At 46.9% G+C, this 15729-nt stretch overlaps 1 protein-coding gene across 11 annotated transcripts in view; it reads left to right on the top strand.

The window, feature by feature from the left end:
* LOC128331449 (CX3C chemokine receptor 1-like) overlaps positions 1-15729 on the top strand; it is a 64202-nt gene that overhangs the window by 8843 nt on the left and 39630 nt on the right. For 2 of the 11 annotated variants that reach the window (XM_053264876.1, XM_053264878.1), the window contains 4 exons: positions 8253-8276; positions 8959-8987; positions 10174-10713; positions 10894-11524. In XM_053264876.1, the coding sequence (XP_053120851.1) occupies positions 11500-11524 (25 nt within the window). In that variant the 5' untranslated portion in view covers positions 8253-8276; positions 8959-8987; positions 10174-10713; positions 10894-11499. Of the gene's footprint in view, positions 1-7581; positions 7808-8252; positions 8277-8958; positions 8988-10173; positions 10714-10893; positions 11525-12495; positions 12789-12816; positions 13488-14133; positions 14245-15729 lie in introns of those variants that run through there. The other 9 variants (XM_053264895.1, XM_053264880.1, XM_053264893.1 and 6 more) reach the window with 9 other exon arrangements.

Genomic DNA, 15729 nt, shown 5'->3' with positions numbered 1-15729 from the left:
CAAACCCGCACCACAGATGCTATGGCTAGTAGTGGTGCGGAAAATGCCTTGCCTTCAAATAATCCCACCGCAACGGGGTAGGGTAAGTGGGGGGAAGTGTCTTGGGTCTCATCTCCTGTTTAGGCTATGCAGAAGGTCCTCAACTGGGCCTTCAGGACAGCATTCTCTACCCAAGTCTCCTTGGCAGCTCCAAAGGCATGGAGTCCTATGGCATTTTTGTGATATCTGCTATATTCACATATATAAACATGGAGCATGGAGTAGCAGCCGAACACTCAAGCAGTCAGTGATGGTCTTTCAAGCAGCATAAGCCCTGCTTCCATTCCAAATCCAGCAGTGCGTATTAGCAACACCCCTGCCCCCCCCCCCGCTGCTATCTGCCAGTAAGCAGCAACATTCACACTTTTATTTATTTATTTATTTAACATTTTTAATATCCCGCTCTTCCTCCTCCTCCAAGGAGCCCAGGGCAGTGTACTACATACTTAAGTTTCTCCTCACAACAACCCTGTGATGTAGGTTAGGCTGAGAGAGAAGTGACTGGTCCAGAGTCATCCAGCAAGTCTCATGGCTGAACAGGCATTCAAACTCAGGTCTTCCCAGTCCTAGTCCAGCACTGATTCACATTACATGGGATATATACAATCATTCAGGTATGTTTGCCAGGAAATCTAGATTGGACCCTGCTCCCCCACTGTGCTTACTGCTGTGTAAAGCCAGAAGCTGCCCTCTGCCATAGTTTCCTTATCTGATTGATGATACCCCATCTACTTCAAAGGCAGCTTGAGAGAGTATCTTCTGAAACCCAGTAAAAATATTGCCCTCCACTAAAACAATACATTAAATTTATTGCACTGTCTAATAGATTAATTACTAAAAACTAATTGAGAGGAGGGGAGCATTTGCTTTTTAAAAAAGAGCCCCCATCTTTATTTCTATTTTTAAGGCCCTTTTCATAATCTACTTATTTTAAAGCAAAACAAAACAAGATTCCTGGGGAAAGGCAACTACCTAAAGGTGTCAAGAAAAAGGATTTGCACATTTCCATGGGGAGATCTGGTATTTTTTTGAAAGACCCAATTTAAGGAGGGAAAGCACTGCTGCCAATGAGCGGGAGGGATTTAATTTTTATTTTAAATTCGATGAAAATATGAACTGTAACAAACAGTGAGCTTACTCAAGTGCAATTGCTTTCAGCAGGACTCCTCCAGAGTAAGCCTGGAGTTCAGCCTGCCGTGCATTTGGGCTACAAGGTATAGACAGGAATAAGAGATAGAGAGAAAGAGTGTTGTTTTTCTTAAAGCTGATTATTGAGACTGAAAAGCTACGCAGTTCTTTAAAACAAGGAGAAAGAAAGAAAGAAAGAAAGAAAGAAAGAAAGAAAGAAAGAAAGCAAGCAAGCAAGCAAGCAAGCAAGCAAGCAAGCAAGCAAGCAAGCTTCCCTGGACAAAGATTTTTCGAGGGCAAACCCAGAGAGAGCCCAATCCAACAGCTGAATTCTCAGATCTGAGTACAGTTGACTTAATGGGTGCGGAAGGAAGGAACTGGAGAGAGGGAGGAAGAAGGAGGGAGAGGAAGAAAGAGAAATGGATGGATGGAAATAGGAAAGAAAGGAAGAGGTGGTGGGGAGTGATAGAAATAAAAGAAGGATAGAGAAGAGCAGGATCTTGATGGGGAAGGAAAGGAGAGAAAGGAAGGAAGGGGAAATTGCAGGAAAGGGAAGACTGAGAAACATTGAAAGGAAAGAAGGGAGGTCTTGAAGGCTGCAATCCTATTACAAGTTTACATGAGCGGAGAGTCGATCGCAGTGAAGGCAGTGGGGTTTGCTTCTGAGTAAGCCCTGCCTAGGTTTGTGCTCCAACTAAGCAAAGGAATGGAAAAGCCCAGTTCAGTCACTGAGTGCGGTGGATTTGAGCCCTTCCTCCTCCTCCATGCCTCCCTTTGCTTTCTCCCCCCGCACTTGCTATTCTGCTTGAGAAGTCAGTCAGGTGTCAAGGTCTGGCCAAATGCCAGGGAAGTTCACGGCTTGGCTGAATGCTGTCGACTGAATGACGTACGTTGTTTTTCAGCAAGGAGTAGACGGCTGGTGACAGGATTTATAGCGGAAGCCGATAGCTCCCAGCTGGCAATCATTCACGGCTTATCAGCCTTCAGCAAGAGGCGTTTGCTCCTTCTAATAGATTCTAATTGCGTTCTGCGTTTATTGCGCCTGCGTTGTTGTGGTGTCAGTGTTTCATTGCCTAGTTCTTCTTCCGATTGGTCTCTCATGCTTTCTGCTGACTCAGGTTGTTGTGCCTGCTCTAAATCATTAGTTGGATCTACCACAGCCGTTTCATGAACGCTGACAGCCGGGCTCTGCCCCTCAGACACTCCTGACTCGGCTGGAAAGTTTACAGCTTCCCCTTCCTCCTCGCTGTCGGAGATCGAGGGCGTGACATCAGGGAGCACTCTGCGATCTTTCCATGATCAGGGTTCCCTACAGCGATTCAACCCACCTGGCTGTAAAAAGGGCAGGAGATGGGAAGGGGAAAGCATGCAAGCATGCAAGGCAGATTATCCTCTTGGCAGCAGGAGTCAAAAGGCGCTCATTATAGCCAGCTGAATGAGAGTGACGCTGGGAAGGAACAGGGAGATACAAGGGGCGGGCGGAGTGAGGGAATCCTCAGTTCAGCCCCTGACATTATGACTGAATAGAAAGATGCAGTCTGGATTTTTAGTGGCAACCTTGGACTTCAGTTCAGTGAGTCCCACAGTATGCAGTCTGTGTAAGGAAAACTGCAAGCTACCTCCGTGCTGCCAGAGCAGCAGCATCTCTCACCCCTGCTGTTCCAAATAACAGAGGGAGAGGTGAGCCTGAGCCAGCGAGAGAAACGTACAGAGGAAGCCACAACACTCACTCCGGCTCCCCAGGACCCCACTGGCCATTGCAATGCAAAGTGAAGGGGAAACTGCAGCCCCAGGCTGTGCAGGCGGCAGCACAACACAACAGCCAGAGCAGTAACAGTCGGGCTGGGAATGCATTTCAATGTGGTGTTTTACAAGCACCTCGCCTCATAGTTCCACAAAGTTTCTCTCTCACAATATACCAGGGGAGTATCTAGGGTGGGGCAGGCAGGGCACGTGCCCTGGGTGCCACTTGAAGGGGGCGCCTTTTTAAAAAATAAATAAATAAATAAATAAATAAATAATGGCCACCAAAAACAAAATGGCCACCGTGCATGCTCAAATGGCCTCTGTGAGTCCCTAGGCCATGCCAGGCCTCGCAGAGGCCATTTGAGCATGCGTGGTGGCCATTTTGTTTTCAGCCATTTTTAAAAAATATATATTTTAAAATGGCCACCGCACATGCTCAAATGGTCCCTGCAAGGCCCTAGAGGCCAGAGGGGGGAGGGGAACCTTTGCAGCCCCCCTCATGGCCTTTAGGAAGCCCCTCGAAGGGGCTACAGGTGAATCATTTTTTAAAAAATTAATATAATATAAGTCACTGTACACATATTCAGATTGGCACTATCTACAGAGAATCAGGGCTTGTGAATACTTAGCTGAAGCTTATGAACTAGGATTGTATTCATTTGCTCTTACTTTGCTTCTTGTGATAAGTGAGTTAAATATGATGTCTTAATAATATGGCTATTAATGGTGAGTTTGTCTTTGAATCAGTGTGAAATCCTTAGTTTTAAGGCCCACTGGGAGTTTCTTGCTCTCTTTCTCTCATTTTAACTGTCTGAAATACTAGAATATATTCCAAGCAGTGACGCAGTTTACTCTGCATATCCTTTAATTATTTTCAGAGTATCTGGGAAAAGTCAAATTCTCCAAAAGTCAAATTCTCCATTAACTTATGTAATAGTGATGCTACAGTGCATAGTAGAGAATTAGATAGGCACTTCTGTTTAGTTTTCCAAGTATACCTCCACATAGTATTTGGATATTTCATGCATTTTTTGGTCTGGCTATGTCCACTGCCATATAGTTTTTGAAATATTAAAAGATTAACAAGCTTGACTTGTATTTTTCAGCTGATATTATGGTAAAGTTATCTGAAAGATGGGTGTCAGATGTTTGGACAGGGGGCCATTGTGCATCAGAAAAATATGTTCCAAAGGGCTGTGAAACCCTCAGGGACATCTTTTGGGGACACACAGTGGGCTTCAGAGGGAAGGGGAAGTCAAAATGTTCATTTTGACTGTCATTGGACAGTCTCCCACGAGTGCAATGGAGCAGCAGCAGTCTGGATGCTGACATGGATTCACATGTGCCTTGTCAGCATTGGTATCAACCAGTGTCTTTATGCCACCTTTATGCATTATATATTTTGTAAACATTCCTATGGTAAAATACATGTGTTGCTACATTGTATTCATGACAGAATCATGCCATCTTCTCCATAACTGGCCACTGATAGCCCCTGATATAGTTTGATTGATTGGTCGGTCAATAAAAGATATTACAAAAACAGCATAAAATGCTAGTGCTGTTTCCTTTTAAGGAAATTGAAGTGTGCTCCTTGGACTGCCATGTAAGCATACTTGGAATCAGTGTCCTTGAAAGCATATTATGTGTACAAATAAGCCCTATTCACAAGTTACGTTCAATGCACAAACAATGGTACACTTCATATCTGTAGCCTGTGTTTGAGGGGCCTGTACCCAGGTCCAGCTTTTAAATGAATCCATGTACAAGCATTCACAGAAAAATGTGTACATGTGTAGCATCTTTAACATATGAACATAATCTAACATATGAACATAATCTAACATCTGAACAGGGCGATAGATATAAAGAAAATCAGAATTTATCTGATGGCATTTTCAGCTCAGTACAGAAAGGAGTGCTTACACATGCATTGTAGAATATGGAGCTGGTTTTATCACCTTTTTGAGACAGAGGAAGCTACTTATGGATGTGGATTTTAAAACATCAGCACATGTGGTACAAGAAGTCCATATAGAGTTTTGTGACCCCTTCTTTGCATTTGTGCACCTTTTGGAAGTTTGGAACTCATGAAGCTATAAAACAAAGGGATTATTGAAAGAATAGTTGGGTGCTTTTAGATTTTATGTATTAGCCCATATGAAATATTAACATAATGGGTATTATTGGTTATTTTAATGTGTATGTATATGTGAATTTTGATGATTTTAAGGATTTATGTATTGATTTGAGTATATATGTGGGTAATTCTAAAACAGTATATATTAAATATCCAGCAACTTTCATCCTTTGGTATGTTTTGAGAAAAATCCTTACAATATTAGGTTGCAGTTGAATGTGTCCCCTTAATGTCTTTTTACAGATTTATTTTAATATTGCATACAGCAAAGCTTTTGTGTGGGTGGGTTCTTGTGGTGCAATATAGAGTTTCTATTGGACTCACCTAGGTCCTCTTCTTTTTGTTGCCATTCTTTCATGTGAAACATGTCCTTTATTTTTATTTATTTTTTGTGGGGGGACTCTTTAAAAAGTTGAAAAACTTCTGTGGAGAGGGGTGGGAAAGTTGGCCTCATGACTGTAAACTATGAGAGCAGGTCCGCCCTTCCCCGTGCCAGGGATGCACCTAGGCAATTGGGGTGCCTCCAGCAGCCACCCTGCGCCCGCCACGCCATGCCTCTGTTTTTGGTTTTTTTGGTTTTGCATAATTCAAGCCACCATGGCATGTGTGTGGCTGAGGGGTGGGCCGGGGGGTGAGCTGAGCAGGACTTGCCTCCCACTCCCCCGGTGGTGGTGACCGGAGTGACCACTCGGCCTGTCCATTCGGCCCAGAGGCTCTTGTTTACTGCAAGGTGCTACAGCGCACCGGTGCAGTTAAAATAGATTGCCACAAGCCCATGATGCCATGCGCTGGAGCGCCTCGCAGTTATCAAGAGCCACTGGGCTGAACAGACAAGCCCAGCGGTCACTTCGGACAACACTGGGGGAGCAGGTAGGCAAGTCTTGCTAAGCTCACTCCCCAGCTGCCACTCCTCGCTTAAATTATACAAAACAAAAACACCGGGCGTACGGTGTGGCGAGGCGGGTACAGGTGGTTGCAGGAGGGAGCCCCCCCTGACCATTTGGAGTCTGCCCCTGGAGGCCATGGACCAGGGCCCCAATGTCCGGGGGTAAGAGCGCCTCTGCCCCCCCCACCCTACCAACCAGTCAATCCTCAAGGAAAAACACTCTGAGCAAAAAACACTCTGAGCAAAGTGACTTTCAACAGCAACTGAGTGCTTCCGTATTTCTATGTGACACCTTTTTGCTTCCTGATAAAATAATATACTGGAGAGTAATTGCAGTGCTGTTGGTGGCGGCAGCAGCCAGAGGGGCAGGAAGTGAGGGATACATACCAGCTGACACAATGTCAACAAAACATTAAGCAAAAGCACTTCCAACAACAACATATGGTTTAACTATAGTGGCAGAAATAATAGCTGTAAGGAGGCAATCACTAGAATGCCTAAAAATGTAAGAGTAGCATCTTTAGCAGGATTCATCCATCCCCTGTGGGGCCATGAGCTACCATGGTGGGTCTTTTGAGAGGACAGAGAGGAGGTCCCTTTGTCCAATGTTCATTTTAATGTGCAGTACATCAAACTATATGCAGCAGAAACTAAGATTTTGTACAGTTGGGCCTATTGAGTTTAATAAGGATGTGGGTTGTTTCCTAAGAAGAAACAGAGGGGGCGGGGATAATTGTTTGCTTTCCATTGTCATAACCTTATACTAAAAGTACATTACAGCCTTCTGTTGCGCCCTCTCATTCTTTGTGGGTCATCTTCATTTTTTGTGCTCCCCCTCTTTCTTTGTCCTTCTTATTCCCCCCCCCCTCGGTCGCTTTCAATTCATTCGCCTTTTTCCTTCTGTAAGCAAATTCTGAGGGAATGGGATGCTTGTGGGTAGGGGTGCACTGCAGCCACTGCTTGTGCAGTTGGACACAAAGTTTAAAATAAACCTGTATGCTTCCTCTGTAACATGTAAGAATGCAAAGGCAACAGCCGCACCCACTGCATGTTCCCAGCATCTGGGATTCTGCCTGTGCACCTGGAGGTTCTCTGTAGCCATCATGACTAATAGCCACAGAGGGATCTCTCCTCCTCCATGAATGTTTCTAACCCCCTTTCAAGCCCATCTAAGTCAGTGGTCATCACCGCATCTAGAGGTGGTGAGTTCCACAAGTTAATTGGCTTTCTTTTTGTTTATTCTGAACAGAGAAGGGCCTCAGTGCTGAATGTGATTTAGAGGAATTTCCTAGCTAAAGGACTTCAGCAAGTGATTAGGTGGAAATCTAATCTAAGTGATTAGGTGGGAAATTAGCTGGGGACATGCAATGGATGTGGCTGTTGCCTTTGCCCTCTTACATGTTACAGAGGACTCATGCAAGGCTTATTATAAACTTTGTTTCCAACTGTACAAGCAGCAGCTGCAGTCCACCACTATCCACAAGCATCCCCTTCCTTCAGAATTTGTTAACAGAAGGGGAAAGTCAAATGAATAGAAAGTGACATGTGGGGAGCAGGGAGGGCAGGACTGGGATGACTCGCCCCTGGTGCTCTGACACTTTGAGCTGCACCCCCAAGACAGTGTTTGGATTCAAACCAGAGCCAGCATGACCAGTAACAGTAACGTGTGACTTCACAGTCAGCCACAGAATTCTGCCATCAGGGTTCCCCTTGGAAACCTGCGAAGATTCTGCAGCAGGCTCACTTGGCAGTGTTTTAGATTAGCTGAAGCATCTTCGATAAATTGGCTGTCTTCGGCTGTCAGTTTATTAGCAGCTTATCAGCTTAGTTGTCAAGATGGGTGGCTGCTGGTCATGTGTGGCCTGCAGGTAAGTCTCTGGCATGGTGGGTGAAGCAAAATCTAATGGCGGTGTGGACTTGGTTTATAAAGATGCCCTTCCGTTGATTTAGCCTGTCTGGGCAGAGAACTGAAGCCCAGCCTGCTGTGTTCACACGTGTTTGTGCTCCCTGTGGGAACTTCAGTGGTCACAAGTTCACCACCACTATTCACACCACACAGCTTCTCCCTGAAATGCAGGCGGCCCTCGAAGTTCACCTGCTTGGCTGATTTCCACTGTGTTTCTTAAGCTTGGAGGTCCTAGACTGGTGAAGCTGTATCACTCAGGAGCTACTGGCTGGCTCCTGTGGGCCCACTTGGGGGGTTGTGGGGAAATCCTGCCCACCAGTTGAAGCTGACTTCAAGAGCTGCCCCCCGGCACCCCCATGTTATTTCCAAGAACATGCCTAACCTTTTCTTCTTTCATGTTCCCATAGGTCTCACCCAGAGGCAGAACCAAAGTGAGTTGCTCTCTTCTCTACCCTTGACTCCTCTTAATGCTTTTGGCTCTGGTGTGGCCAGCTGAAGGGATGGGGGGTGGGGAGTGATGAGGGGGAGGTGTTCAGACATAGCCCAAACCCAGGTGTGGCATATATTGCCTCATCAAGGTGAGCCCATCTCCTTTCCATGTTCAGAATGCCAGTAATTGGCTGCTGAATCAAATGCCAATTTCATCAACTGTCCCCTTGATACCTTTGGCAGGCTGCCTCCCTCCTTATTTAAAACACAAAACAGCATGTATGTGTCCCTTTGGGGAGGGACTTTTTAAAAAGTGGGGAAACTACACTGGAGAGGGATGGGAAAGCTGGCCTCATGACTGTGAACTATGAGAGCAGGCCCACCCCCCGCCCCACCACAACCAGTCAATCCTCAATGAAAAATACTCTGAGCAAAATGCAGTGAGTGACATTCAATGGCAATTACATTCACTGCTCCCAACTATGGAATCATCCAAAATTAGCAGGGCCAGCTAGAAGGATTAGGGGAGAGGACATACTTGGCTGCATGTGAATTAAAATTAGAGGGAGGGCACATACTAGTAATACCCCTAGTAATACTAGTAATACCCCTAGTATTACTGGGGGAGGAGACCCTCTCTTTCCTGTGATTTGCTACTAAGAATATTTCTCCTTATCTCTGCAGGGATGAAGATGAAGAGGGGGCACTGACAGGTCAGTGGATGATGAGAGTGCCTGCTTTTCCTCAGGGCTCCCCAGCCCCCCAGGGAAAGCCTCCTTGGAGAACTGTTTCTCTTAGACAATGGAGAGAGATGGGCAGACATCCATCTGATGGATGGATAGCAGGATGGCAGGTTCAGCCACCTCTATCCTTTGCTGTTGATGCAGCCGAAAGTGTTAGAGGAGACTGGGGTGGGGTGTGTGCTCTGTGAGTCACATCTAGCTATCCTCCATTCGAGGAGGAGATGGGGAAAGGGCTGTGGCAGCAGGCAGGTAGGTTTGGTCATTCTCCTTTAGAGGTTGTGCACTTTTGAAAAAGTCCTGTGAGAACCCTTTGCCCACACCCAGCCCCAAAACATCCTCTGGGTCTTTTTCTCCCTGCCTTCAAGAAGAGGAAGCTAATTATTTCCAAAGTATCTCATTTTTTGACAATTACATGGGTCAAGATGGAATTGGAGGATCACTTGAAAACAAGGGCAACATTTCCTGGCCAATGTGCTCTGAGCTTGGTCCAAAGAGACTCTTTCTTTCTCCGACCACAGTTTTCTACCTCTAGGAGCCAGGCCCGCATTCCTGAGATCACAGCTATGCTTCCTGCTTATGGCATCCAGGCAGATTTTCAAGACCCCCCACCCCACTAGGCCAAGAGGCTGTAACTGTGGGTTGGTTCGTGAACCAGAGATAGTCCATGTCAACCATCAGCTCCCATTCTGCTCAAAGGAGAAGCTTCCTTCCTCACACAGAAGGGAGAGCCCATAGCCAAGTAGTGGAACAATTGCTTTGCATGCACAAGGTCTCCTGTTGAGACTTCATCATCTTCTGTTAAAGGATCTTAGCTAGCTAGGAAAAGGCCTCTGCCCAAGAGTGGCTACCAGCCACAGTAGGGCAAAGAGAGCCAAGAGTATGACTTGGTAGAAGGCAGCTGCACTTGTATGTACAGCAGGCAGAGCCTAGCCATTGCACTCCCTTCTGAAGTGTACTTGGTGAGGGCTGTCTTGCCAGTTAGTGCTATGCAATGTACTTCTCTTCATTCCTTGCTTGTTTCCTTGGGTGGCCCACCTCACCCACAATCCCAGGCTACTTCCCAGCTGGCTAACCTAGGCAGAAAAGGGAGGCCATTTCTATCAGGCCTACAAGCCACGATCATTTCCTGATTCCTGCTTTCTTTCCTCTCTTTCAGGTCATCCCAGAAACCCAACCCATGTTGCACCATTTTCTGGGGGACCCCCCAATGTTTTGGGGGACACTCTGGGGAAAGAGCTCATTGAGGAACCCTCCATGCCAGAACTTCTTCCAGCACCTCACATCACCAACAACATCCTGGGCGAAGTGCTCATTGAGGAACCTTCCATGCCAGAACCTCTTCCAGCACCTCGCATCACCAACAACATCCTGGAGGAAGAGCTCACTGAGGAACCCTCCGTGCCAGAACCTCTTCCAGCACCTCGCATCACCAACGACATCCTGGAGGAAGAGCTCATTGAGGAAACCTCAATGCCAGAACCCCTTCCAACACCTTGCATATGAACCCCTTCCAACACCAATGACATACTGGGGAAAGTGCTCATTGAGGATACCTCAGTGCCAGGTCCTTCCATCCTCACAGACACTCCAAAGGAAGCAGTTTCTGTGTCAGAGCCCTTACTAGAGCCTTCCATTGCTGATAACTATCTTCAGCAAGAACTCCTCAAAGGGTTACAGCATGACTATGTCCAGCAGCGTAAGTATTGCGACACCTCAGAAACCTTTTGCATATACACCCAGCACAAAGATAAGCTGCAGTTGTGATACCCAGCCCAGATGATGGACTAAGCCCTAACACTGCCTTTTTTGCAAGTCACCAGTACTCAGCCTGGTCAACACATACAACATTTGTTCCTTTTTGTTCTCTTTGTTGCAGAACTGAGGGTTCGCCGCATTTCCCAACAGTTCCCTCATTCTCTCCAGGCCATCAACCTGCAAATTGGACACACACGGACAAGGCTCATCTGCAGTGAAGTTCAGCTGCAGCGGTGGGAAAGGGAAGATATGTTCACAGCATGCCCCTGAAATTGCTGCTGGGCTAAGAATGGCTCTTTTGTTTATTTCATGTTGAAATGCTTGATTTGAGTCTGCATCTAAGGTTTCAGGGGGGAGGCCTGTGAGTGGGTTGTCAGTGCTTGCTGAAGTGTTCCTTCGTTTTCTGTCTTTCATGTGTCCAAGCTCCAGTGCCTGTAATCCAAGCAGCTTCTCAGAGTGAGCAGTGAGGGCAAGTGATGGTGGGTGTGGTAGGATGTCAGCCTTTGCAGCTGACCTCCTGCTTCTTCTTCTCTCTTGCAGATGTTCCTGCAGGCCCTGCTGCACTTCTCCAGCCCTCTGGGTCTGATTCATCATTGTCCTCTGCCTCCCTTGAGGTTGCCTCCATCCCACCCTCCACCTGCATCCCTCTCTACCTCCTCCTCCTTCCCCACCTCCTCTGGAGCCGGACCTCAGCAATGTGAAAGAAACTCTGCAGAGTTTGGTAGAGATGCAGATCCATCAGCTGCGTGACCGTAAGTCTCACAGAGGCAGCACTCCATAACCTCTACCTTTTCCATCCTCATTGTGATTTTACAATCTAAAAAACTTATAGTCTAAAAACAGAGGCAGGGATACAATAGAAGAAGTAGAGGGAAGCTGAGGTGGGGGGAAGTGGGGGAAAGATGTGTATGTATTTCAGCTGCACCTGCTTAGGACCAGGGAGACCCAGGTTTGAATTCTCATCCAGTCATGAAACTCTCTGGGTGACTTTGGGCCAGTCACTTGTCCCACAGCCTAACTTACCTCTTAGAGTTATTGTGAGGAAAAAATAACCATGTATAAACCTCCCTGAGCTGCTTGAGGAAGAGCAGAATATGAATGCTAAAAGGAAAACAAATATCAGCCCTTTTGAGTTTAAGCTGAGATGAAACAGGAAACCAAGGAGGATGATATACAATTGTGCATATTGCAAATCCTCCTTATAGTGTCATCAATGTACATGGGCAAAAGTTCCCTGCCACCAGGAGCATACAGTCTAAAGTTTGGCTTTGGAGAGAGAAGTGAGGAAGAGAAGGAATGGGAGAGGAAAGCATAAGGGGCATTCAATTCAAGCCGATGGAGCTGCCTCTACTGAGGCATTACGCCAAAGGCTGCGCTGTGGAGGTGGGTTTTCAGGTATCATTGGAGGGATAGGAGAGAGACGAGGGGCCGCATCTGAGTGGCTGTTCCAGACCCAAGGGTCAGCGAGAGGGAAGAGAAAGAGTTGTTTTAGAGAGCAGGAGACCTTCAGCTGGCTCCTGAAGACAGAGAAGCTGGAAGAGCAAAAATCAACCTGACGAGGTGCAAGTTCACGGGGCGGGGGGGGGGGGTACATAGCCATGGAGGGTTTTCAAGACAGAGAGGAGGAGTCTGTGCTGGGCATGGAAGGGGACTAGAAGTCCGTGCAGGGACTGACATGGTGGAGGACAGGCCCCTTCACCCTGTTTGTTTTCTCTCCTTCAAGGCCAAAGAGACCTCAGCAGCTGCCAGGAATGCTTACAAAGCTTCAAGGCACTGAGGGGACAATTGAGGCTGCTAAGGAGCAGACTGGCCAGGGTGGAAGCCACTATGGGGATCGTGGTTCCTCCAAGGGAGCTGGACGTTGCTAAGGAAGAAGGGGAAGGCAAATTAAAAGAGACAACTGTGCTATTATTTACATAAGTAGCAATAAAATGCTGTGTATATATTTTTAAAATATTAAATATTTGTTTTAATAGGATGTAGAGATAGAACTGCAATAAAACTTGCATATTTTTATTTATTTATTTATTTATTTTTCTGCCAGAGAAGAGAGAAGAAGGAAAGCCTGAAAGACAGCACTTGTCACTGCAGATGTTAGATTTGATATGACAATGAAATAAGACACCAATGCAGGGACCACTGCATTAGCTACACAACTCAGTGGTCGAATGCCTGTCCTTGACCATCTCTAACAGCCCTTAAAGATGGTCAAGTGTAAGGAGAAGAATATGTTTGCTCTTGAGGCTCATTGTGCATGCACTGAGAAGAATCATTAGAATCAACAGAAGATGCCTTCTTAATGGGATACATTGGGCTGAGTGTTTGCACCTAGAACAACACATCACCATGGGAGTGCTGTGCCCATGAATGCAGTAATGCAAAGAGGTGATGTTTCAGACAAATGGTGCGCCTGATTCAGACAGCTCTAGGCAAAAAGCTTGATACTCTGGCAATGATTCAGGAATATCATCCAATCTTCAATGTCAGTTTCCTTTTAAAAGTGAAGAGAGAGTTTCTGTAATCCTGACACCATTATTACATTTTATTAACATTATGCTAACTGGATGGTCATACATTGATTTTCTTAAAAGGATTCAATTTCCTGGCCAGAGTGACCAACATTTAGTCTACTAATTGTTTTAACTTAAGAGAAATAAACAGCTCCAGGAGATATGACTGTTTTGGATGCCCCTTAATAAAAATGGAACTACTTTTATAGAATTTCCTTATTTTGCCAAGACCAGATGGGTGAATTTTGAAAGCACATTTAGCAAATAGTTTCTCTCTCTCTCTCTCTTTCTCTTTTCTTCTGATAGAGAATAGTTCATATCTGTATCAATATATCCCAGCCCAGGGCCAACTCCAAAAGTAAATGGGATATTTGGCCCAGGTGTCAGGGAGCCAACAAAACAGCAGCTGAAAGTCCCTTGCTGTTGCCTAGCAACTAATACACATCCCTTTGCCTTGGCTCAGCAAAATTGCCAAATCAGATCTCAACATGGATATCACAAGCCACTGCACACCTAACCATGACAGTGCCTGCAACGAGGCAAGAAAGGATGCATCTTGTCAAGAGAAAGGCACACCACCTGCATTCAAGGGTGGAACTTGGGGGGGCAGCCAGGGCACATGCCCTAGGCACCACTGAGGAGGGACCACCACACCAGTTCCTGCCACCCCCACCCCATTGCCCACCGGCCCGGCCCCAGGGCCCCTCAGCCACTTGCCACCCTGCTTGCCTTGTCCTCCGGCTCTGGCCTAGGATCCAAGTGGTCTGCAAACTGCAGAAAGCTTTTCTTCTCTCCCCGCCTCTCAGCTGATTGGCAGGTGGGCGGGGCTTCCAGAGAGGCCTCTGAGTAGGCCTCCCTGAAGCCTGAACTTGGCATTCCCCAGCAAGCCAGGAAGGAGGCAGGATGGAAGAGTTCTCTGCAGCAGACTCTCTGCCCAGACCATCCAACACAGCTTTTGCAAGGTAGACTGTGAATTCCTTTTTGTGGTTACCCCCCCCCCGGTATATAGGGATCTGCTTGCCATAGGGCTTTGATATGGGGGGGAGACTGAGAAGTGTCTGAATATTTAATTTAAAACAGATTGAAAAATTTCTGGCTTTAAATTTCTGGCTTTTTACGATCTAAAAAGACCTTTTGCTTGTTTCATGGCAGAAAATTACAAAAACTTCTGGAACAAACAATATTATATTCATTCATTCATGTATAAATGCACTTATGTTCAAGTTGTTTTGCAACCCAGAAGGTCTGAGTGAGAACTGTGAAGCATGTGTGTGCTTTTATTTTATTTTATTTTTCTTGTGTGTGAACTGCTCTCCAATAACTTGCAGGGACTTCAGGGTAAATCTGGCCAACATGTGAATGCAGCACCTCCATTCCCGAGGAGATGTGTGCAGAGGTGTAACTAGGGAAAACGGCGCCCGGGGCAAGCACTGAAATTGCGCCCACCCCACCCCCGCCGCCCCCTTAGCTAAGCAGGGTCCACCCTGGTTTGCATTTGAATGGGAGACTAGAAGTGTGAGCACTGGAAGATATTCCCCTCAGGAGATGGAGCCACTCTGGGAAGAGCATCTAGGTCCCAAGTTCCCTCCATGGCAGCATCTCCAAGATAGGGTTGCAAGAGACTCCTGCCTGCAACCTTGGAGAAGCCGCTGCCAGACTGGGTAGACAATACTGAGCTAGATAGACCAATGGTCTGACTCAGTATATGGCAGCTTCCTATGTTCCTAAATACTACTGCAGCGTGCACACAAGACACCTGTCCCATCCTGACACTCAGCCAACTTCCATAATCAAGATCCTACACACACACACACCCAGAGGCGTAACTAGGGGAAACGGCATAACTGGGGGGGGGGACCAACACACACACACACACACACACAGAGGGCTTAGGAAGGAGCGCACCCCTCATCCTACAGCTAATTTAAAATGGATTAAAGGAGGAACGCAACGGGAAGCAGCGTGGAGGAAGGGGCGGGGGGGGAACCAACACACACACACACAGGGTTTAGGAAGGAGCGCACCCCTCATCCTACAGCTAATTTAAAATGGATTAAAGGAGGAACGCAACGGGAAGCAGCGTGGAGGAAGGGGCGGGGGGGAACCAACACACACACACACAGAGGGCTTAGGAAGGAGCACACCCCTCATCCTACAGCTAATTTAAAATTGATTAGAGGAGGAATGCAATGGGAAGCAGCGTGGAGGAAGGGGCGGGGGGGAGGAACCAACACACACACACACAGAGGGCTTAGGAAGGAGCGCACCCCTCATCCTACAGCTAATTTAAAATTGATTAGAGGAGGAACGCAATGGGAAGCAGCGTGGAGGAAGGGGCGGGGGGGGGAGGAACCAACACACACACACACAGGGCTTAGGCTCCCAAGTGTTTGCACCTCCGCCTGAGGGAAAGGATGGAGACCCTGGAACTGCTGCCTGCCTGGAGC

The sequence above is a fragment of the Hemicordylus capensis genome, chromosome 6 (genome assembly GCF_027244095.1).
Source record: "Hemicordylus capensis ecotype Gifberg chromosome 6, rHemCap1.1.pri, whole genome shotgun sequence".
In the NCBI taxonomy this organism is placed as follows: Eukaryota; Metazoa; Chordata; class Lepidosauria; order Squamata; family Cordylidae; genus Hemicordylus; species Hemicordylus capensis.
The sequence above is the reverse complement of the archived record's forward strand: the minus strand, read 5'-3'. Positions and strand labels throughout refer to the sequence as shown.